The 24894-nt window shown below is 47.1% G+C and overlaps 2 protein-coding genes across 2 annotated transcripts; both read right to left on the bottom strand.

Moving 5' to 3' along the window:
* Positions 1-251: 251 nt before the first annotated feature.
* On the bottom strand, positions 252-15976 carry LOC135077997 (nuclear pore complex protein Nup205-like). Its single transcript, XM_063972542.1, has 11 exons — positions 15865-15976; positions 15031-15166; positions 14234-14417; positions 13508-13673; positions 12516-12628; positions 11694-11838; positions 6358-7602; positions 4646-4781; positions 1768-1883; positions 851-1660; positions 252-479 (listed from the first exon to the last, which is right to left on the bottom strand). The coding sequence occupies exons 1-11, from the start codon at positions 15874-15876 to the stop codon at positions 252-254; spliced, it is 3291 nt and encodes a 1096-aa protein (XP_063828612.1). The 5' UTR covers positions 15877-15976.
* A 1316-nt stretch (positions 15977-17292) lies between these two features.
* On the bottom strand, positions 17293-24837 carry LOC135077989 (nuclear pore complex protein Nup205-like). Its single transcript, XM_063972531.1, has 8 exons — positions 24752-24837; positions 24248-24388; positions 21470-21661; positions 20123-20237; positions 19578-19692; positions 19021-19190; positions 18258-18461; positions 17293-17441 (listed from the first exon to the last, which is right to left on the bottom strand). Exons 1-8 carry the CDS (start codon positions 24835-24837, stop codon positions 17307-17309), a joined length of 1158 nt encoding a protein of 385 aa, XP_063828601.1. The 3' UTR covers positions 17293-17306.
* Between the last annotated feature and the right edge of the window lie 57 nt (positions 24838-24894).

Raw genomic sequence — 24894 nt, 5'->3', positions numbered from 1 at the left:
CCGACATAGCTCGCAGAATTGCTAAAATCAAGTGGCAGTGGGCGGGGCACATAGCTCGTAGAGACGATGGCCGTTGGGGCAGGAAAGTTCTCGAGTGGCGACCACGGGCTGGAAGACGTAGCGTGGGCAGGTCTCCTACTAGGTGGACCGACGATCTGGTAAAGGTCGCGGGAAGCGCAGGATCATTCATTGGGGGAGGCCTTTGTCCAGCAGTGGACGTCATTTGGCTGAAATGAACGAACGAACTATGCTCACCTGTTGGCCACGGCGGGCACGAAGTCAGTGTGCCGCTGGGAGTCTGAAGCAGTGTGTATGTCAGGATGGCGCGACAGGATGCTCATATTGGCGAGGCACGACAGAGCGCCCTGCGCTAATATGGTCTCGGCGCCCGCGCGTGTGCCAGCCAGTTTCATCAGCAGCGCCATCTTGGACTCGTATACGTAGAGCACGCGAAGGGTCTTCGGGTTAGGTTCTAAAGCCTGACGAGACAAGAAAAATCATAAAAAAAATACATATTTTCTTCTCTCTTTCATCACAGGTTAGTTTAACCTAAAATTGATAAAAAAAAAATCCCAAAAAAAATAGTTTGTAGCTTTCTCATGTTCCCAAATTGGTAGCAACATTACTAGTAGGACCTCCTTCACCATCTCCGACTAAAGTTCCAATTAGTTACTTCCTGATTACTAAAATAAGATGGATTTTAGTGTTATTCAAAGATAGTGAAATTCAATAAATTGCTACTCATGACGTTATGCAATGAATAGCCTATTTGGCACTTTACTCGGAATTGGTGAACGAGGCCCTAATAGTGGTATTCAAGAAACAAATAAACAATGATTACACTACTAACCTCTTTCAACCCAGCATCATCTTGCATCAAACTATCAATGAGGCTCCTCAAATACCCTTGATTAGTCAGGGTATTCATCCAGTCCGTCTTCGGGTTGATTTCCACCAGGGTATCCAAACACGACAGCGCCACCATACGGCACACGTCGTGACCTCCTCCTATGCAGTCGCTGCACACTATCGAACATAGGTTCTCGCCAAAACCACTGATCACATCTACCACCATAGACTTCAACGCTGACTCTTCTTTACTAGGCCTCGCTTTGGAACTGTCCAATCGACTGACGTATGTAGTGTTCAGTTCTTCTTCAGGATCAGCCGGGCTTGGTTTCAAGTTTACGATATTCAAGTAATTTAGCAACGCTCCGTAGAGATTCACTCGCATTTTTTGCGTTGAACCACCAGACACCAATATCCAGCTCAGAATCTTGTGTAGAATGAATTTAAGCGTCAGCGATTTCGTCTGCATGATCTGGTTTGAAGGCCCGAAGAACGACGTTTCGAATTCTGACGCGTCCATGTTTGTTTCTCTCTTCTGAAGGATGTAGCAGTGTCTCAAATTGACCAGCAATAGCAACACTGTTCCCGAGGCTAGGTTCCCTAACTGTGGCAGCACTTCTGCGGGTGGTATTTTGTTCAGTAAGTCTTGGAGGATGTTGAGGAGTAAGTTCTTGCGAGATTCGAGGCTGAGAATGTCGGGCGGCGCCACGCAGAAGAGGATTTCTGTGAGTTGCCGCCAGGAGTCGTAGTAGTGCGTGAGAGTCGCCGCTAGGTTGCGCTGGCGGTTCACTTCGGTTACGTAGTCTAACACCTGCGAATGGATAACTTTGCAATAATACCAGATATAAAGGGTTAGAATGAAAAGGGCATTAAGTAAAATGTTTTAAATTTTAGATGATATTTTCTTTTTTGTCCTACCTTCTGTATTTCCAAAGCGACTAGATTCCGTTGCGGCGCGGTGGCGTGTAGCGCCGATAGCTCCCGAGCTAGTAGCGCGTGGACACGTGACACGCTGATTCTTTTACCGCCCAAACCTACGATAAAAGTACACGTTATTTCCTTCTCCAGAAAAGAATTATGGAACATTTAAGGGCCTCCACTTAACAGGTGTACGGAACGGGAGCCCGCCGCGGGTGCCTCCTCATTCTAATGTTTCATACAGAACCACGCGCGGTCGCCTGCACAAGCTTTAGCGGAGGCCTTAAGGGTCCTCAAAGAAGGCAGAATGTCGAACAGGTGCAGTCCTGTTGTCCCCCCTGCTTGGCCCCCCTAGGGGAGCCAACAGGATTTCGAAATCCTGTTGTCCCCCCTGGCTAGGGGAGACAACAGGACTAGATTTTCAATCAATGATTTGAGGACTGTTGTCCCCCCTGGCAAACATTGGGTATTTAGAAGCCATATATTTTTGTAACATTTAAGAAGTTCTGGAGTACCTGACTAAATACCATATTGCCAAACTAAATACCTAAACGTAGGATGTCAAATAATAATTAACTTTTAACGAAAAAAATATAAGTTGTTGGTACCGGTAATATTTCTGACTGTTCCAAAATCTCGGACTGGATTTTTAATCAATGATTTGAGGACTGTTGTCCCCCCTGGCAAACATTATTTAAAAGCCATGTATTTTTATAACATAATTTGTAAAATACTGAAGTCCTTGACTGAATGCCAAATTCCCAAAGTGAGTGAATACCTAAACGTTTGTTAAATAATAATTACCATTTTGATAAAATCATAATTATCTTTAGTAGTTTAGACTAATTAAATTAGTACTTACAAATCGTCAAATGCTCTTAAGGAGCCTATACATGTCTCATTCTTTTTTTGCCCTACTACCTAAACGTTTGTTAAATAATAAATGATAACGAAAAAAATAAGGTTTTGGTGCCGGTACTGACACCTAGAAACTTGAAATTTGGCAGGTAACTAGGTTCCTTATAGGGTGAAGACATCTGCCAAGAACGGATTTTATTTATCTATTTATTTAAGGATAGGAAATAATACGAAGCATATAATAGGATTTTACGAAATTCCACACATACTTAAGGGGGTAAAACGGACTCTACTCGTACGAAGTTGCGGGCGGCCGCTAGTTGAATCACTGAGCAATTAATTTGTTGAGAATTAATTATGATTAATTTAAAATTATGCAGTTTTAGTGTCCTACCTACTAATATTATAAATGCGAAAATTTGTGAGTATGGAATAGTATAGATGTTTGATACTCTTTCACGTAAAAACTACTAAACGGATTTTTAGTCAACTTTACAGAAGACAATATTTTTTATACATGAGAATATCATATACTTACTTAGCTTTTGTTTACAGCTTTGTCCACGTAAATTTTTTTCTGTCACAGAAAAAAATATAGAGCGCATTCCTGTTTAAAAAACCGGGATAAAAACTGTCCAACGTCCTTTCCCGGGACTCAAAACTATCTCTTTACCAAATATCAAAATCGGTTCAATGGTTTATGCGTGAATTCGTAACAGACAGACAGATAAAGTTTCTTTCGCATTTACTTGTATTATATTATTTAAAAGCAAGTAAAGCAGATTTTGGAATAGTCAGAAATATTACCGGTACCAACAACTTATATTTTTTTCGTTAAATGTTAATTATTATTTGACATCCTACGTTTAGGTATTTAGTTTGGCAATATGGCATTTAGTCAGGTACTCCAGAACTTCTTAAATGTTACAAAAATATATGGCTTCTAAATACCCAATGTTTGCCAGGGGGGACAACAGTCCTCAAATCATTGATTGAAAATCTAGTCCTGTTGTCTCCCCTAGCCAGGGGGGACAACAGGATTTCGAAATCCTGTTGGCTCCCCCAGGGGGGCCAAGCAGGGGGGACAACAGGACTGCACCTGTCGAACAGTCTAAACTGCCTCTTCTATAAGTATTACACAAAGCTGTTTGTTTTCCATGCAAAATAAATTAATTAATATTTCATTAAATTTTATTTCCAGCTGCAGGCACTGCTTCCACTCCTAACGGAAGCGCACGGAGCGTCATCACTCATCCATGGGCAGGTCGCAGGAGCATCAAACTCAAATTATTTATTGCATGTCACATGGGTAAGGCCCAGAACAGACGGTGAAACGCAACTGCAACGAAACTGCAACTTTGTGATGATTCTGATGAATGAAACTGAAACTGAGTTTCAAACTTGTCGCGTCATGTGTGATCTCTCATCGGACGCTATGGCAGAAACTTTTTTTTTTTATGTGTGTGCAGACGGATCACCTGATGGTAAGTGATTACCGTCGCCCATCTTAGAAAGAAAGAAAAAAAGGAAGAAAAACATTTATTTGGTTCCAACTTAAAATATAACACAGAATCAGATAACAAAAACCAAATACAAGTTAGAACCAAAACTGGCCACCGCTCAGCGTGTGTCATGCTCTGGAGTGGTAAATAAACCCAGAACACGACGCTGTTATGCTGCGGTGACCATTTTTGGAGAGAGCTGGAAACAAACATGAGACAATACACAAAAAACAAACAAAAGAGAAATAAAAAAAATAAAATACAATATTAAAAGAAAAAAAAAAGTAAATAGATGATGCCCAACATTATCCGTCATGACGCTGACAGGAGGGCGCCACCATCACGTAAGGGTTGTAGAAACGTAACTTAGATGCAATAGGTACGTAACTTAGATGCAACTCAAAAGTAACTAGCAGTTGCAGTTTCGTTGCAGTTGCGTTTCACCGTCTGTTCTGGGCCTAAGGGTTGATAGAACATAATTTTGTACGTGACGTCATCGTGAAGGCACCGTGACTCACCCGTGGGCAGGTCGCAGGAGGCGATGGCGTGGCGCAGCTGGTGCGCGTGGAACAGCTCCCAGCGCGGCTCTGCGCTCGCCTCCACGCTCACCGGCAGCGCTTCCAGCGTGCGCCGCAGCAGGCACCATTCCCATTCCTGACATTATGATAAATGAATAAGGCTCAAATTAAGGTGACGCCAGAGCTCTAATAAAAGTTTAAACACATTTTCATAATCATAATAATTTTATTGTCAACACTGTGTACAAAAGGTGGTAACAATATTTAGTGGCTTCAACAGTTATCCATTTCGGATGTACAATATGTTAATAGAAAATTAAAATAATAATAAAAAACAAATGTCAATCCCAACTAATATTATAAATGCGAAAGTAACTCTGTCTGTCTGTCTGTCTGTCTGTCTGTCTGTCTGTCTGTCTGTCTGTCTGTTACGCTTTCCCGCTTAAACCTCGCAACCGATTTTGATGAAATTTGGCATAGAGATAGTTTGAGTCCCGGGAAAGAACATAGGATAGTTTTTATCCCGGTTTTTGAAACAGGGACGCGCGCGATAAAGTTTTTCTGTGACAGACAAAATTCCACGCGGGCGAAGCCGCGGGCGGAAAGCTAGTAAATAATATTATGTCAAAAGTTATTAAAATATATAAGTAAGTAAGTAAGTATTTATTCATATAGCAGCAGTCGTCGATAACAACAATCTTCGTGCGCAACGACAAGTGTAGAGGTCACGCGCATCTAAGCATCTACGCGCCTGCGCATCACCCACAAGCCTACGTCACATGTCGGGAGCTACAGTACGTATCCTGCGTGTGGTGCAGAACTCGCGCGCATCTAAACAGCTACTTTATTATGAAGCAAACTTTTCCATGGCCATACCCATTTTTGCGGTACGTACGAGACGTCCACCTACAAGGCGGACCGACGACATCGTAAAGGTAGCAGAGAAGCGCTGGACGCAGGCCGCTACTAATCGATCAACATGGAAAGCATTGGGGGAGGCCTATGTTCAGCAGTGGACGTCCTATGGCTGAAATGATGATGATGATGACCCATTTTTCAATTATTATCTGTCCGACTCGCGGGAGGTGTGCGCGGAATTGCGTCTACTTAGAGCACGTTGCACTTCACCCCGTCACTTATACTGGCTGGTTCGCGGAAGGTGTGCGTAGAATTGCGTCTGAGTAGGGCAGGATTGCACTCCACTGCGTCACACTTCTTGATCATTTTACGCTTTATTTTGAAGCAGTTATGTTACCTTATCGAATCAGAAATGAGGAGATACGTAGGAGAACCAGAGTGACTGACATAGCCCGCAGAATCGCTAAATTCAAGTGGCAATGGGCGGGGCACATAGCTCGTAGAGCTGATGGCCGCTGGGGCAGGAAAGTTCTTGAGTGGCGACCACGAGCCGGAAGACGTAGCGTGGACAATCTGGTGAAGGTCGCGGGAGGTGCCTGGGTGCGAGCGGCGCAGGACCGGTCTTCGTGGAATTCCTTGGGGGAGGCCTTTGTCCAGCAGTCCTCTGTCATCTCTCCACAGTCACAGTCACACAGTCTCTGTCGTCCTCTGTCTCACTGTGTCATGAAAAAATCCGCAACCAAATTGATTCACCCGTTTAAGAACTTGAATGCCATAGCCAGACACAGACTCCAGCAGTGTCCAGCAGTGGACGTCTTTCGGCTGAACGACGACGACGAACGACGAGTTGTTACCTGCGTGTGGTGCAGCGGCGCGTGCGTGAGCGCGGCCAGTAGCGTGGCCAGCGCCGCGTGCTGGCGGCCCGCCGCGCCCGCCTCGCACGCGCACGCGCGGAGCACCCGAGAGTAGTACACACCTGCGTGTGGTGCAGCGGCGCGTGCGTGAGCGCGGCCAGTAGCGTGGCCAGCGCCGCGTGCTGGCGGCCCGCCGCGCCCGCCTCGCACGCGCACGCTCGGAGCACCCGAGAGTAGTACACACCTGCGTGTGGTGCAGCGGCGCGTGCGTGAGCGCGGCCAGTAGCGTGGCCAGCGCCGCGTGCTGGCGGCCCGCCGCGCCCGCCTCGCACGCGCACGCTCGGAGCACCCGAGAGTAGTACACACCTGCGTGTGGTGCAGCGGCGCGTGCGTGAGCGCGGCCAGTAGCGTGGCCAGCGCCGCGTGCTGGCGGCCCGCCGCGCCCGCCTCGCACGCGCACGCTCGGAGCACCCGAGAGTAGTACACACCTGCGTGTGGTGCAGCGGCGCGTGCGTGAGCGCGGCCAGTAGCGTGGCCAGCGCCGCGTGCTGGCGGCCCGCCGCGCCCGCCTCGCACGCGCACGCTCGGAGCACCCGAGAGTAGTACACACCTGCGTGTGGTGCAGCGGCGCGTGCGTGAGCGCGGCCAGTAGCGTGGCCAGCGCCGCGTGCTGGCGGCCCGCCGCGCCCGCCTCGCACGCGCACGCTCGGAGCACCCGAGAGTAGTACACACCTGCGTGTGGTGCAGCGGCGCGTGCGTGAGCGCGGCCAGTAGCGTGGCCAGCGCCGCGTGCTGGCGGCCCGCCGCGCCCGCCTCGCACGCGCACGCTCGGAGCACCCGAGAGTAGTACACACCTGCGTGTGGTGCAGCGGCGCGTGCGTGAGCGCGGCCAGTAGCGTGGCCAGCGCCGCGTGCTGGCGGCCCGCCGCGCCCGCCTCGCACGCGCACGCTCGGAGCACCCGAGAGTAGTACACACCTGCGTGTGGTGCAGCGGCGCGTGCGTGAGCGCGGCCAGTAGCGTGGCCAGCGCCGCGTGCTGGCGGCCCGCCGCGCCCGCCTCGCACGCGCACGCTCGGAGCACCCGAGAGTAGTACACACCTGCGTGTGGTGCAGCGGCGCGTGCGTGAGCGCGGCCAGTAGCGTGGCCAGCGCCGCGTGCTGGCGGCCCGCCGCCGCCGCGCCCGCCTCGCACGCGCACGCTCGGAGCACCCAAGACCGCGCTGAGAGCGTTACCACCGACGCCGTCTGTAGAGGAGATAACTTGTTATTTACTTAGATAGCCAACAAGACGATCACCTTTGCACCACAATCTAAAACAAATAGTACAGGTCACGAGACATATTTAAGCCGCGCTCCACCGCGATCCGCGTGATTTAATATAAAAAATCCCGCGCGCAGACGTGTTTGTCAGTGCGTTGTGCCGCGTGTGTTTGCTACACAAACTGAGGTACTTGCATACAATGATTAAATCTGTCGTCCCGCGTACCGCGGCGGAGCGCGGCGCAGTGTGATAATCGCCTAAAGGTTCGACGAAACCAAAGCTGCAGCGTGCGTTCGTGCTCGCGATTACTGAGAGTGCAAAAGTTGTTCACACTGCCGCTTTCCAGACGTTTACCATGAAAGATTTCTGCCATTCTAAAATATGAAACATCAAGATAACAAGCGCTGTTTAATGGCCGATTGCCGAATGTAGGCACTGCATCGATCGCCGTGGCCAAAGACAGGACGCGTTGATGTGAACTCATTGCTAAAAATTCATACACGCCGTCTGATCGCCACCGTGCACGTCATCACGCACGTAGGCCACACGCGTTGGTTTGGAGAGAAATTCACGCCTTAAGAGAGTCTGCATTGAGTTCCTTCTATAAATAAATAAACAAATGGCTAAAGAAATATGAAAGCTCTTTTCATATAGATAATTATCAGCTAAGTAGCGCGTTTTTCAGGAAGTCTGCCATTCACGGAGGCTCCTTAATATTTGTGAATAATAATATTAAATATAAAGAACGCAAAGATGTAGTAGGGCTATCAGTTGAGCGTGTTGTCGAAATTTCCTGTGTCGAGCTTGAGAGTTACATCATTGTATGTGTGTATAGACCCCCTTCTGGGGACTTTGGTATTTTTGAAGCGGCTATTGAGGATGCTCTTAATAAAACTTGTAACAGCAACAAAAAGGTCTTAGTTTGTGGAGATTTTAACGTCAATTTACTAGATAGCTCATCATCATATTCTGTAAGACTACTTTCCCTTTTTCAGTCATTTAACTTGTTTAGTCAATTTAAGGAACCAACTAGAATTACGGAAACCACAGCTACTTGTCTAGATAATATTTTCTCTAGCTGTGTCCCTGACAATAAAGCTGTCATACACAGTCTTACGTCAGATCACTGTGGTATTAAAGTAGAATTTATTTGTAATAATTTGAATAATAAAAGTTAAAAAAATGCCGTATGTAGACCTGTAACCATTAGTCGTCTAGAACGTTTTAAAAATAATCTTGAAAATAAATTGCATTTAGTCCCGTATGTACAGGGAGACCCAGATGCTCTTTACAATAACCTTTTCGAATGTATTAAAACCGAACATGACAAAGTTTTTACGGTAAAGCCATTAAAACCAAATACCAAATCAAAGTTTAGTGACTGGGCTACCAAGGGAATATACAAAAGTCGAAATACGTTATATGAACTTTATGGCATGAAAAAGTATAATAATAGTATATCTTTTCTTGAGCATGTAAAAAAGTATTCAAAAATTTTTAAGAAAGTTTGCTTCATGGCTAAGTCTTTTTATATTCGGGACAAGATAGGGAACGCCAGTAATAAAATAAAAGAAACTTGGAATGTTATCAACCGAGAGACTGGTAAACTAAAACCAAAAGATAATGACTTTTCTCTCAAAGTTCACGATAATTTGATATCTGCAGATAAAGATGTAGCGGAAGCTTTTGACAATTTTTTTGGTAATATAGCTTCAGCAACAACTGCCAACTTAAAGTCATCTCCCTCCGAGGCCGAAGAAATATTGAAAACCCACGTGACACCCTGTGACTCGCACTTCTCTTTTAAACATATTACTCCATTAGATATCACTAAAACTTTTAATCCTTTAAACGTAAAGAGTACAACTGATATCTGGGGCATCTCTGTCAAGATAGTCAAACACTTTATTGATATAATTTCCCCACAGTTAGCGATAATATTCAATAATTGCATAGAGAAGGGAATCTTCCCCGACCTCATGAAACATAGTAGACTAATGCCATTATTTAAGTCTGGTAGCAAAACCGACCCTGGCAATTATAGACCCATTTCTATCTTGCCCGCTCTGAGCAAGATTTTTGAAAAAATCATACAGGAGCAACTTATGATTCACTTTGGCTCTAATAAACTATTTCATAGTGAACAATATGGTTTCACCAAGGGTCGTTCCACCACCGATGCTGGGGTTGCACTACTTAAACATATCTTCGAGGCTTGGGAGAATTCTCAAAATGCACTAGGGGTCTTCTGTGATCTCTCAAAAGCTTTTGACTGCGTAGAACATCAAACGCTAATTCGCAAACTGCACTATTATGGGGTAAAGGACTCGGCTTTGGATTTAATACAATCCTATTTAAACTTTAGAGTTCAAAAAGTTGACATAAATGGTGTTTTGTCTTCTGGGTCACCTGTGAAAATGGGAGTTCCGCAGGGGTCCATTCTGGGTCCATTCTTGTTTCTTATATACATTAATGATCTACCATATTTTGTTAAGGACTCTTGCGAAATCGTGTTATTTGCTGATGACACATCTTTGATTTTTAATATCGACAGAAGTAAAAATAACTTTGACGATGTAAATAATGCACTAACAAGAGTTTTAAGTTGGTTCACTACAAATAATTTACAACTCAATGCAAAGAAAACAAAATGTATAAAATTCTCTTTGCCTAACGTAAAAACAGTTAGTACTCAAATAGAACTTAATAATAATGCAATCGATCTGGTAGACTCTACTGTATTTCTGGGAATTACCCTGGATTCAAAACTCCAGTGGGGCCCCCATATAGAAATTCTGGCGGGAAAGCTCAGCTCAGCGGCTTTTGCAATAAAAAGGATACGGTCATTAACCGATGTTTCAACAGCTCGCTTAGTCTACTTTAGCTACTTTCATAGCCTAATGTCATATGGAATCATGCTATGGGGCAAAGCTGCAGATTTTGAAACAATATTTATTTTGCAAAAACGTGCGATAAGATACTTGTATAAAATGAAAGCAAGAGCATCCCTTAGAGAATTGTTTAAAGAAATTGGCATTCTCACGGCCGCTTCACAATACATCTTAAACTGTATTCTATTTATTCAAAAAAATATTACTGAATTCAAAAAGAAAAGTGATATTCACCAAATTAACACTAGAAATAAAAATAAATTGGCTATACCCGCTTTTAGACTTAATAAAGTGTTTGCCTCTTTTATGGGACAAGGTGTCCATTTTTATAACAAAGTCCCTGATAAATATAAAGAGCTACCGTATAATAAATTTAAAGATATAGTTAAAGATCACATGCTTAAAAAAGCCTATTATACAACTCGAGATTTTCTTAATGATAAGTCATCCTGGGAGTAGGATTATGGTCCTCTCATGCTCGCACTAAAAAGAATTAAAATGAAAAGTAATATAGAAACTCATAATAATTTCTCAAATGTTATAGTGTCATGCTTCTCAATCTGGACTGTTACTTAGCTTTATTATTAGTTTTTTTATTTTAAAGAGATAACTTGGAATTGTCATTCTCACTAAAATGTCTCTGGGGTGGTGGCGTAGTGAGGCGGGTCGTTACATTCCCTCTAATATGGTCGAGTGAAGCGATGGCTGGTTCACTCGTCATGTCTGTGAACAGGCGCTGCTTTCGGGGACTGGTCAATCCAAGTTATTCAAATTTATGTATGCGAGTCATTTCTACTAGTATCTTAATATGTAAGTCTAGATATTAGCACGTCACTACCTTGTTTAATATACCACGCAATCTTGTATACCCATTCTTATAAGATACACCATACAAGAATGCATGGTAAATTCAGTGAACTGCTCCTGAATCGAATGTACCTACTACTACTATTTCTATTTATTTATATTAACCGGCAGACAGTGGTGACTGAGTTTGTTGCGGCGCTTCTTCTCAGCACTTGCCAAATGTTGGTCTCGAAGCGCTGGTAGGGTAAAAAGATTATGAGACATGTAGAGGCTCCTTAAGAGCAAAATGACGATTTGTAAGAACTATTTATTAGTCCAAACAAATAAAGAAATTTTGACTTTGACTTTGACTTTGAAATCCCAAATGCATCTTGTACCTCCAGGTTGACGGTGGCCTTAACGTGTCGCGCTAGGAAGTAATCACGCGAGCGTAGGAAGCGCAGCGCCGGCGCCGACGTGGCCGGCCGCGCCGCCAGCCAGTACACCAGCCGGTAGCAACTCTCCACCAGGTTCGACGCCTCCCTGGGACAAGATAACACTCGCCCATTACACTCGGAAATGGTCAAATGGCAACAATGTAATGAGGGCTATCGTTTTTATACTTAACAGTTGGCACCCCTGGCGATTGACAGGACCTTACTCTACAGTGGCGCCATCTTGATGAGTGCAAATGCGATAGTCCTCCTACCACTTTAGCGCTCACAAGTTGGTGCCACTGTCTTCGCTACTAGCAAGTGACAGGACCTCCAGGAGAATCTAATCGTCCTCTGTCTCACTGTGTCAAGAAAAAATCCGCAACCAAATTGATTCTACCGTTTAAGAACTTGAATGCCATAGTCAGACACAGACTCTTTTTGCTCAAATTCAAAAATAATAAAAAACCTCTTAGCACACGAATAACGGCTGACGACACGAGTGTTACGTGACAATAGTGACAGAGTTTCTTGCGCTGCTTCTTCTCAGCACCATATATTGTCCTAAAGTAGTGCTAGGGTTAATACTGGGGAGTGTAAAAGTGCTTTTTAAAAGCCTACTTGCATAAATAAATTAGTTTTATGAGTTGTAGGTAAGCATCTTCTACCCTCCACAGTTGGTCACTTTTACGCAGAACTCTTCTGGCAAAAGCTCCCAAATAACTGTTGCAATTATTGTATGAAATGAAGTGAACACATTCGCATTAAAGTTGTATTTTTGCTCACCTATCCCCGTTGTTCTGGCCGGCGATGTGCTGGTCCAATATATCCAGGATGGAGTGCAGGCAAGTCCGCGGGTAGCCCGCCACGCCCGCCTCGTTCAGTGCGCTGCGGCTCACCTAAACAAAGTTATTGGGAGAGTAAGCTGACAAAGTCGATTTATACTATACATTTTGGTTGCAAAATGGTCTCTATCACAACTACATAAGATGCCAAAGTGTTTAAGTTGAGTTGAGAGTATGCTGTCGTCTGTACAATAATTCCAATCCCTCTAGGGCAGTGGTTCTTAACCGGTGGTCCGCGGACCACGAGGCATTCCAAGTGGTCCACGAAGTGCACTTGTCGAAACCACTTTTAACAGATTTTTGCAGTCAAACTGGTTTACTTTTGACCGATTTGATTATGAGGTGGTCCCTGACAAGACAGAAATTGACTTAATGGTTAAGAACCACTGCTCTAGGGCCTGTAAAATCTCACACGCGCGTATAGTGCAGTATCGAAAAAAGTATAAGGAACGCAGTGTGGTGTGGTTTCCACGTGTGAGGACCGGTTTCCACCGAGGCAGAGCAGAGCGGAGCGAAGCGTAAATTATTGGCCGGCACACCCGCGTCGTACAAGTTTTAGCGTAGGCCCTAAATATCCTTAAACACTTTACAATGTGTCATCTAGCCCCAAACTAAGTAAATAATGTACAGTCAACAATACATAAAATGAAACATGTTTGTTGTAATTTAGCACATATTATTATAAGAGTCCTCCTTGACTGCGCGAACATCAGTCTGCTATCTGCTGCTCGTCGCCGTCGTCTGCCTGTTGTTGTAAAGTAGCTCATATTACAAGCACACAAGAGCGTCACTCACGTCGTCGTCCAGTCGGTATCCCAGTAGGAAGCTGAAGTAGCAATAGGACTCCCTCCTTGGCCGCGCGAATGTCTGCTATCTGCTGCTCTGCTTGTTGTAAAGTGACCCTTATCACAAGCACACAAGAGCGTCACTCACGTCGTCGTCCAGTCGGTACCCCAGTAGGAAGTGCGCGAGGTTGGGCGGCGCGGCGGGCAGCGCCTGCTGCAGTAGCAATAGGACTCCCTCCTTGGCCGCGCGAATGTCTGCTATCTGCTGCTCGTCGCCGTATTCTTCTGCTTCCAAGCATTCTACGAAGCCGTGCCTGTTGGTGGAAAGAGAGGTAAGCACAGTATATCACACTGAAGTGAAGTCAGAGAGACCCATGAATCCTGGTGGCTATGATCAAGCAACCAGCAGGTGGTTTTCATTGCCTATGTGCTGTCAAGGCTTGCGCAGACGACTGACTTTTTAGTCTGTGAATTCATTGTAAGCTGTATCGCATAATGCATACAGTTACAGAGGATTAAAAGTACTCCGAACAAAAAGTTTGCCTTCTGCGCAGGCCTTTAGCGCTGAACCAGCTGAGATTTGAAGAAGGTAATTCACTTATTACAAATAATATAATAATATCCGTATACAAGCTATAAAATAATTACTAGCTTAGGCAGTCTATCGCCCGTATTCACAAACATTACTGAGGAGACCTCGGTCGGAACTTGCGCGTGGACGCACAGGGTGACACAGGAAAAAATCACAGAGCTCTATTCAAGACTGTGCGTTCGACTTGCTGCTTTAGTTAAGCAAGCATCGTTTGTGAATACAGGCGTAATATTAATTGCAGTCATAGATGGCGTTATCTCCAAATCAATGTATTGTACATACCTGATATCGCTGGCGTGCGGACGGTGCGCCTGCGCATGCAACAAGTGCCTGGCGGCGGCCGGCGCGCTCAGCGCACGGGTTAACAGTGCGGTGGCGCGCGCGGCGGCGGCGGGCAGCGTGTTAACTAGTTGGAGTACGCGGCAGCACGTCACTAGGCGGTCGCCGCCGGAGGGACCGTCGTCCGCTGAAAAAAAAGATAGAATTAGCTCAAGAATCCACTTTATGGCTGGTTTTAGAGTCACGCTGACCGTCAGCGCTGACAGCCAAATTGTATGAAGCGTCGGCGCCGAGCGATCAGCGTCACTCAGGAACGTTCCCTTCAATTACATACATATTTATCTGTCAGCGCCGACGATCAGCGAGCGGTCAGCGCGGTTCTAAAACCCGCCTATGCTTTTGTTAACGTGTAAATACTGCCAGTGAATGTAAGAGTTGATGATGTCACGAAGAATAAGGATGACGACCAGTAATAATTATGGGGCTTTGTTTACATGTTATTCCGTCAGTGACTGTATGATTTGATGATAACCGGGAGAATGGATATGATGACCAGTTAAAATTAAAGCCTGTGCAGACTAGGGAGTATCCATGAGGTACTTTTTTTTTACATCAATATTTATAAAGTGTATAAAATGCAGAACTCAAAGTACCCCACACAAAAAGAGCAAAATGTTTTGTATCATTTGTGGTCAACAATCCCTCGTCTGCAAAAACCTTTAATTCTAAAAATATTACTAGGGGATGATTTTAATTTAGTTGTAAATTATCAGTAACTAAATACTACACTCAGATCTTACCCAGTATAAGTTTGGAGAGGCCGACAATAAGTACGCCGCGCCCGGCTTCGGAGGCCGCGGCGGTGAGCGAACGCTCCAGGGCCAAAGCGCGCTCCAGTATCTGCAGGGTTGATACCAGACTTTCTTCCACGAATACCTGCAAAAAATTATCTGGGTCACAAATCACAAATACACATAATCATTGTATTCAATCATTCTTTACACTCCATATGTAACACACGCATTTGCATTTGTCATCATTATCATTTCAGCAACATTACATTTCAGAAATCTCCAACAAAGATCACAATTATAACCAGATTGGCCGGTTGGAAATGTTTAACACCTTCCTGCAACGAGTAACCTGCGGTAGGAACGAGTGGTGGGAACTGGGAATAGTCCCGATTACCCAGGGTTTATAGGCCTTTTAGGGCCCAGGGTTCATAGGCATCCTAGGACCCAGAGTTCATAGGCCTCCCAGGGTTCACAGGCCTCCTTGCCCAGGGTACATAAGCCTCTTAGGGCCCACGGTTCCTAGGCCTTCTAGGGCCCAGGGTTCATAGGCCTTCTATAGCCCAAGGTTCACAGGCCTCATAGGGCCCAGGGTTCAAAGGTTCTAGGGCCCAAGGATCACAGCTTCCTAGCCTCCTAAGGCCCAAGGTTCACAGCTTCCTAGCCTCCTAGGGCCCAAGGTTCACAGCTTCGTAGCCTCCTAAGGCCCAAGGTTCACAGCTTCCTAGCCTCCTAAGGCCCAGAGTTCACAGCGTCCTAGCCTCCTAGGGCCCAAGGTTCGTAGGCCTCCTAGGGCCCAAGGTTCACAGCTTCCTAGCCTCCTAGGGTACCTGGCCAGCTCACCTTCCCCGGCATGGCGGGCTGCCGCTCCAGCAGGCCGAGCGAGCCCTTCAGCGAGCCCAGCGCCAGCCGCAGCAACTCCGAGTCGCCGTGCAGCTGCAGCAGCAGCCGGAAGCCCGGCTTGTTCCTAGGGCCCGGGGTTCACAGCCTCTTAGCCTCCTAAGGCCCAAGGTCCACAGCTTCCTAGCCTCCTAGGGCCCGGGGTCCACAGCCTCCCAGGGTACCTGCCAGCTCACCTTCCCCGGCATGGCGGGCTGCCGCTCCAGCAGGCCGAGCGAGCCCTCCAGCGAGCCCAGTGCCAGCCGCAATAGCTCCGAGTCGCCGTGCAGCTGCAGCAGCAGCCGAAAGCCAGGCGGCGGGTTGGCGTCTGGCTCCCTGCCCGCGGGCGGGAAGTCTGACGCTGCTGGCTCGTATTGATCCAGCCAGAGGGCGAAGAGCTCGAAGCATAGGGACAGCATCTGGAAGAGTGGTGTCGGAATATTAGTCATTTTTTTAGATCTAGTAGTTTTTAATTTTTCAGCCAGGGTCACTCAAGATTATTTCTTAGTAAAATTGTATAATTGGTCTATATTTTAATCCCATTCAGTGAAATCTAATGTTTTCAACATCACGAAACTTGTCGATTGTGCAAAAAATAAGGCTTGCCTAAATGTGGGATAACTGAGCCATAAACTATGTCATGGATCCTATTTTTGTACATAATTAATTGATCTACTTTTTCTCGGTTCTGACTCCACAAATTCTGCTTTCATTGATTTATGACAAAAGAAACATACTAAAACTGTCTTACACTAATATTAATTGTGGCCAACTTCATTCCAAAGATGTTTTGATTTCAGATTTTCAAATAAACGTCAGTTGCTCTATTGACACTTTGGCCTCGTTCACACGACATTGTCAGAAAACCTATATCAGGAACTGGCAAGTCCGTTCGGAAGCCTGCCCGAGCAAAGTGATAGCAGGAGGGACACGAACGCGCGGGACAGCGGGTAGCCTCCATGACACCTGGCTCGCTATGCGCTACGCGGGCAGGACCAGGCGCGCCAGCACGTGGTGGACGTCCTGTGGCTGAAATGATGATGATGATGATGATGAGGCAGGAAGAACCATGGGTGGTGGTGGGCTGTACCTGCCAGCGGCGCGCGGGGTCCGCGTGCGGGCGGTGCGGCGCGGGCAGGGCCAGGCGCGCCAGCACGTGGTGCGCGTAGGGCGCGAGGCTCCATGCCACCTGGCTCGCTATACACCTGGCTCGCTATACACCTGGCTCGCTATACACCTGGCTCGCTATACCTGCCAGCGGCGCGCGGGGTCCGCGTGCGGGCGGTGCGGCGCGGGCAGGGCCAGGCGCGCCAGCACGTGGTGCGCGTAGGGCGCGAGGCTCCATGCCACCTGGCTCGCTATACACCTGGCTCGCTATACACCTGGCTCGCTATACACCTGGCTCGCTATACCTGCCAGCGGCGCGCGGGGTCCGCGTGCGGGCGGTGCGGCGCGGGCAGGGCCAGGCGCGCCAGCACGTGGTGCGCGTAGGGCGCGAGGCTCCATGCCACCTGGCTCGCTATACACCTGGCTCGCTGTACCTGCCAGCGCCTACACAGGATGACGCTGTGCGAGTCTGCACTATGCCCATGCGGCGAGGAAGTCGAAGAGAGCCGCGATCACGCACTTTGGGAATGTAACCTCTATGACGAAGTTCGACAGAAGATGCTGGATGCGATACGGAGAGCCGAGCAAGGACCTGTTTATCACCAGGACCTCACGAGTAGTCGCAGTAACTGGATCGCGCTGCGCGAGTTCGCGCACTCCTGGCACACAATCAGGCGAAGTTACGAGAAGAAGTGATGACATGTATCAACGATAGCAGCCCGACGCGAAGTACCGTATTTGTGGTGTCAAGCCCCAGAAGGGGGAGAATTGACTATGAGAAGGGACATGGATCAGATAAATTTGTAGGGAGTCAAGCGAAGCGCCCGGGGAAAAGAGCCCAGAGCAAGTACCCGCGCGCTCTCCCGAGATTCGATTCGTACGCCGTGAGGCAGGAAGGTGAGGAGGAGATCCGTAAACGAACTAAAGTCGCTGACATAGCCCGACGGATCAGCAAGCTGAAGTGGCAGTGGGCAGGGCACATAGTATGCAGAACTGACGGCCGATGGGGCAGCAAGGTTCTGGAGTGGAGGCCACGTGCCGGAAAACGCAGCGTGGGACGTCCACCCACAAGGTGGACCGACGACCTGATAAAGGTAGCGGGAAGGCGCTGGATGCAGGCCGCTACCAACCGTGCGATGTGGAAGTCATTGGGGGAGGCCTATGTTCAGCAGTGGACGTCCTGTGGCTGAAATGATGATGATGATGATGATGATGAGGCAGGAAGAACCATGGGTGGTGGTGGGTTGTACCTGCCAGCGGCGCGCGGGGTCCGCGTGCGGGCGGTGCGGAGCGGGCAGGGCCAGGCGCGCCAGCACGTGGTGCGCGTAGGGCGCGAGGCCCGGCGCGCGCGTGCCCGCCCCCAGTGCACGCGGCAGGCCGCCCGCGCGACACAGCGATAGCAGGAGCGAGACAAACGCGCGGGACAGCGGGTAGTCCTCCATGCGGCACTCCACCTGGTGTAGGAAACAAAGAACGATAGAATCATGGGGCTGGAGATATACTTGCAGACTTACAACCCGATCGAGCTGACTGCACGTCTCGCTGGAATAAAGCTAAGGCTGACATCGGTGACCGACGTCAGCGGCGCGCACGATTACACACTAGTTCTATGTAATCATCTGCCGCTGACGGCGGCGTTGCAGTGCGGTGCTTCATAGAACATTGTGTTTATTCGTACGCTCGATCGATGTACGCGACCGACGTCAGCGTAGGAGGAAATCAAGCCTAAATAATTTATTCCAGCGAGCCAAGTTACAAACACCCGTCATACGGATGGACGCCATATGGACTTACTGGAGGTGACGATGTATACCGCATACGGTTACCTTCCTATAAGTTCACCGAGCGCGTACAACGTCAGGTACAACTGCGTCTACAGCTAGAAGAAACGTGAGAGCAAATCAGTAGACCTAAAATGCACGCCGCGATAAACTTTTATCGCTTATCGATTTTACGCGATAAGCCCATACATTTGTCTGAAATCATCGAAAAGATTTTATCACGACGCTATACCTCCTGCAGGTCGGCGGTGAGCGCGCGCTTCTCGTCCGTGGGCGACACCAGCTGCGCGCTCTCCAGCGCGCACCACACGCGCGGCGCCGTGCTGGCCGTGCTGCCTAGCGCGCCCAGCGTCAAGCACAGCTCGGCTTTTAGCTGGATCGGCACGTGGCAGCAGATTAACCCTGTCAACGTGTAAAAAAGTCGTAGTCAGCCTAAGGGCCTATGCTAAAACTTGCGCGAAGGCACGAAACAAGTGCCCACTCCGAACATCTGATGCGCTCTTCTCATCTTACGCTCCGCAGTGGCCTGGCGAGTGGAAACCCATCTCACGCGTTCTTTCCGCACTGCGCTTGCTCATACTATTTTTTATAGACACGCGTGCATGTTCTCACGCAAGTTTTAGCGTACACCCTAAAATATTCAGTGACATAAGAATTCCTTACACGTCTTGCAAAAATTTTTAAGTCGGCCGTTTAATCTAGAAGAATAAATTAGCAGGATAAGTCCTAATCTCGTACTACAACAAAGCTTTTTTACAAGTTTCATTCCACATACATGCTTCGACTTACCGAACATGACGTTGACGGCATCCCACTGCAAGTTTTCGCAAATGCTAGCACAGGCGGCTTCATCTTGTATGGCCACCGCCGCTATCAGCTTTAGCGCGGCTATCATTGCTTCCACCTACACAACAGGTACGTCATGAATTTCTATGTTGGGTATCGTAACATTTTGTTAACGCAGCAAAAACTTTGGTGTTATGATGCGACAAAACCAATAAAAGAGCCAGAAAAATGACTGGGAATAAATTAATGTAAGATGCCAGCGATGGATCGAAAGGACACAAAATAAAAATTAGCCTAGTGCGTGTCGTGCCACGCGCAGTGGAGGGTTCCGTAGATGTCCGTCGTTAACAAAATGTATTTCAGAAGCAAGCAATTACTTCATCTAGAGTCACTTTTTACCTCCATAAAATTACAGCTCTCTAGTGCTAATAGTTTCCAAGCAAAACCTCGGACAGACAGACAGACATATCGAAACTATAAGGGTTCCTTGTCAGGACTACGGAACCCTAAAAATGTGAGAGTAATATATCGTCAAGATAATCAATTACCTCTTCCTGCCGCACGAGAAGTTTCCCCGGGCGCGCGGCTGGCGTGACGATGGCAGTCGCGCCCATAGACGAATGCTGGTGTTCGGAGAACGGCGTCGGATCCACGCGCAGGTTTCTGCAGGATACATCAATTGGAATTAGGTATCTTGGTGTGATTTTTTTTAAATTGCTAAAAATTCACATTCGTAAAAAAAAACAAAAATCAACCATCTATTTACCGCCCCCCCTCCCCCTTGTTCCTCCACACTCAAATAAATCCATTTCTTTTTTTATGGTAGACTCTAATTTGTCTAAGCTCGTGGTTGCGCACACACTCGTACCCGTCAATCTCGTGGGATCTCGTCATATGAATGCATCGGGATTGATCCTGAAAAATTACCCGAGATCTCGCGGGATCAGGATTGCATTCCCTATTTCCTACCAAGGTGGAAAGGACAGGAGAACAGAGATGTGTTTTAAATAAGCAAGCAGATTTCGTTATGACCACATCTCCTTCCCGCTCAGCGTCACTGGTAAATGGATCGAGCGGAAAGAACAGGAGATGCGTCGGGCTGGGCGGTCAAGAGGTGCCCGTGCTCCGATCCTCACTCCCTTTTCGCAAACGCAAACCCGAAGATCACAATATTACTGTAACGCACAGCTCACATTTTCTCTTGGCTTTTCTTCCCTCCTCTTGTCTCTTCTCCTCACTGCTTTGGTAGAAATAACTTGCCAGCTTCGCCCTTAAAACAAATATGTCTCCTCACGTGTAGTATCTGGCGAGCGCGGTGAGCAGGTGGTGCGCGGACAGCGCGTCGCGGCGCGCCAGCAGCGTCGCTACCCTCTCCGCGCTTTGAACATGCGAAGCTCACACACATCTCTTCTCCTCTCCTTTGTGGAAACTAATCTAAATCAAATATTCTCCTCACGTGTAGTATCTAGCGAGCGCGGTGAGCAGGTGGTGCGCGGACAGCGCGTCGCGGCGCGCCAGCAGCGTCGCTACCCTCTCTCCGCGCTTTGAACATGCGAAGCTCACACACATTGTATAAACCTACCATGAAACTTGTTTGTGTTATTTGCCGATAGATGTCACTGTACTTTGAGACGCGTTAAGCTGTACCGCGGTGTCCAGATTTTTTTCCCCGGCTTTATATACCGGGAGGATTTTGACACAATTAACCTTTGACAACCTTTGTGAACCATTGACAACCTGTGTCAAGCAATAAATTGTCACCTAAATATTGACGTCTTATTTATACCTAGATAAGAGTCCATTAAGTGCGCCGAGAGTATCCGTGGTTTATTCACACATCTCTTCCTCTCTCTACTTTGGTGGAAACCGAGCTTAATACAAATATGTCTCCTCACGTGTAGTATCTGGCGAGCGCGGTGAGCAGATGGTGCGCGGACAGCGCGTCGCGGCGTGCTAACAGTGCCCACGTGTGCACCGGCACCGCCAGCGCCGCCAGCGCCCGTAAGTAGGCTGGAAGCAGCGCCGCGCATACTAACTCGCCCGATAGGCGAACGAACTTGTATAGGGTAGCCGCGCGAGTTGCTGCCCTGCAAGCAAAAAGTTAAGCGTAAGACGTTAATTTATCAACAGACGACGCAGTACACCAAGTCACTGATTACATTATAAGACAACTTGATGCTCAAAAAAAGTGCTTAGTCATTTTCCTGGACCTTGCTAAAGCTTTCGATACAGTCTCGCAAAACATACTTCTCGAGAAGGTATACGAACTGGGAATAGGAGGAATTTCGCATAAACTCATTAAAGATTATCTTTCAAACAGGACACAACGTGTCATGGTAGACGATGCAGTTAGTGACGAACTAACTGTCGAATATGGTGTTCCACAAGGAAGTATATTGGGTCCTTTATTATTCCTCACATATATCAATGAATTATGCCAACTTCCTCTTTCCGGAAACGCAAAGATAATATCCTATGCTGATGACACCGCACTACTTATTAGCGCAGACACCTGGGAAGAAACATTCAAAATAGCTCAAACGGGTTTCAATCTGGTCACCGAGTGGCTTAGAAATAACTTACTAACACTCAACATCGACAAAACAAAATATATGACATTTTCCTTCAATTCAATATCCCAACCCATTCCTAACACACATACCATAACAGCTCATCTGTGCCCGGACCGTACTGACTCCTGTACATGCCCTAAGCTCCGTAGCACAGATAATATGAAGTACCTAGGTGTCATTATCGACAAACACTTAAATTTTAAAACGCACATCGAGTCACTAACAGCTAGAGTGAGAAAACTGATTTATGTTTTTAAGAATCTCCGACACGTCGCAAGCGGCTATCTACTTAAATCGATATATTTAACCCTATGTCAGTCATTATTAACGTACTGCATAACTTCATGGGGAGGTACTCATAAAACCACTATGCTTAGTCTAGAGAGAGCACAAAGAGCCGTTCTAAAAGTCAGCACTTTCCGACCTATACGCTTTCCGACTGCAGAGCTCCTTGCTGAATGCGACGTTCTCTCGGTGCGGCAGCTCTTCATCCTACTAACAGTTACTAAAAAACATTCATTAACACCCTACAACCCGGCACTCCTAACCAGCAAACGACGAGCTGATATCGTGTGTTCTACTGAAAAAATCAGAAGATCACATACGATGAAATTCTTCTGTTATCTAGGTAGCTTATTGTACAATAGAATAAACCAGTCTCTATGTATTTACCCTATGAATAAAGTCGCATGCAAAAAAATCATACAAGATTGGCTAAAAAATAAAACCTATGACGAAACAGAAAACCTATTACAGATTGTAACTTAATTTAGATCAAGGTAAAAATAATGCTTAGTAGTTAAGAATAGAAATGTATTTATATTTAGTTACACACTGTTATTGTGATAATGTTTAGTATGCACTAACCTACTTTTAATAAAATACCTAAGACACAGGCAAACAATTTTGCTTAGTTTAGGTATTAATAATTTTACCTTCGCACACTAACCTTAATTTAAGTAAGTGAATTCAAATGTATCTAGGCTAAGTTTTATTAAGTAATAAATTATTCTTATTCTTATTTATTTATTGAGGCATGCCAACAACATTGCATGCAAAGTAATTACATGAAAATCTTACTTATAGAAATTTAGTCAATTAATGACAATAACTGGTACACACAGCTTTGGCCAATATCTAATGGCTTTAGTTTAAAGTAATTAATGGTTAATAGTCAAAAAAGTCTATTGCACTATGACTGTAGAACGAGGCAACTCGCGACGTTATGACGTGGAACGCCGCTTGCTAGATTGCACAAAACGTGTACATAGCGCGTCAGAACGTCAAAATATTATCTTAGCGGCAACTATGCGGCGACGCTCCAACGCTCATTGCAGCGCTTCTATAAGTTAATACTGGTTACATCCCAACTAATCCCAACTAATCCCAACTAATCCCAACTAATCCCAACTAATCCCAACTAATCCCAACTAATATTATAAATGCGAAAGTAACTCTGTCTGTCTGTCTGTCTGTTACGCTTTCCCGCTTAAACCTCGCAACCGATTTTGATGAAATTTGGCATAGAGATAGTTTGAGTCCCGGGAAAGAACATAGGATAGTTTTTATCCCGGTTTTTGAAACAGGGACGCGCGCGATAAAGTTTTTCTGTGACAGACAAAATTCCACGCGGGCGAAGCCGCGGGCGGAAAGCTAGTACACAATAAAACAGTGCAGTTTTGAACACCACTGTTCAAATATGACGGTGGCCTGTCGGCAGCGGCAACCCAGTATTCGTGGCGCAGGCTCCACGCAGTGTAGTAACGGGATGAGGCGCGTGCGCTGAGCAACGCCGTTCAATTACGTCTCTGCTGCAACACTTTCTGTACAGGTCTGTTTGAATACAGCCTAGTAAAATTGTAATAGAGGTCGCAAAGGTATGACCAAACTCCTTGGCCGCTCGCCTGGCTGGCGAGAAACTTACTTTTTATTTTTATATTTTTTCAATTGTCACTTTTTTCTCTTCTCTTGACTTTTCTACTGAACTAAGCAACATGTAATGTGATTTTTATTTTACAATATAATTTCATTTAACACCACAAAGACTTTCAATGAATAATCTCTCGTAGTGTCGGTGACGTATTTCGTTCACTTTCTCACCTGTGCGGCGGCGGCCTATCAGCAGCGGCGGCCCAGTACTCGTGGCGCAGGCCGAGCGGGTCGCGCGCGTAGAGCCGCTCCACGCAGCGCAACAGCGCGTCGAGGCGCGTGCGCGTATTATTACAACACTGAGCAACGTCGCTCAAATGTGACCCCTATGCTGCAACACTTAAAGTTCATTCTCACCTGTGCGGCGGCGGTCTGTCATCGCGAGCGGGTCGCGCGCGTAGAGCCGCTCCACGCAGCGCAGCAGCGGGTCGAGACGCGTGCGCATATTATACTTTACTAAGCAACGCCGTGCCACTCAAATGTGACCTCTCTGCTGCAACACATAAAGTTCATTCTCACCTGTGCGGCGGCGGCCTATCAGCAGCGGTGGCCCAGTACTCGTGGCGCCGGCCGAGCGGTTCGCGCGCGTAGAGACGCGTGCGCATATTATTACAACACTGAGCAACGCCGCTCAAATATGACCTCTCTGCTGCAACACTCAAAGTTCATTCTCACCTGTGCGGCGGCGGCCTATCAGCAGCGGCGGCCCAGTACTCGTGGCGCAGGCCGAGCGGGTCGCGCGCGTAGAGCCGCGTGCGCATATTAACACAACACTGAGCAACGCCGCTCAAATATGACCTCTATGCTGCAACACTTAA

The sequence above is a fragment of the Ostrinia nubilalis genome, chromosome 2 (genome assembly GCF_963855985.1).
Source record: "Ostrinia nubilalis chromosome 2, ilOstNubi1.1, whole genome shotgun sequence".
NCBI lineage: Eukaryota > Metazoa > Arthropoda > Insecta > Lepidoptera > Crambidae > Ostrinia > Ostrinia nubilalis.
This window is presented reverse-complemented; position numbering and strand designations above follow the sequence as displayed.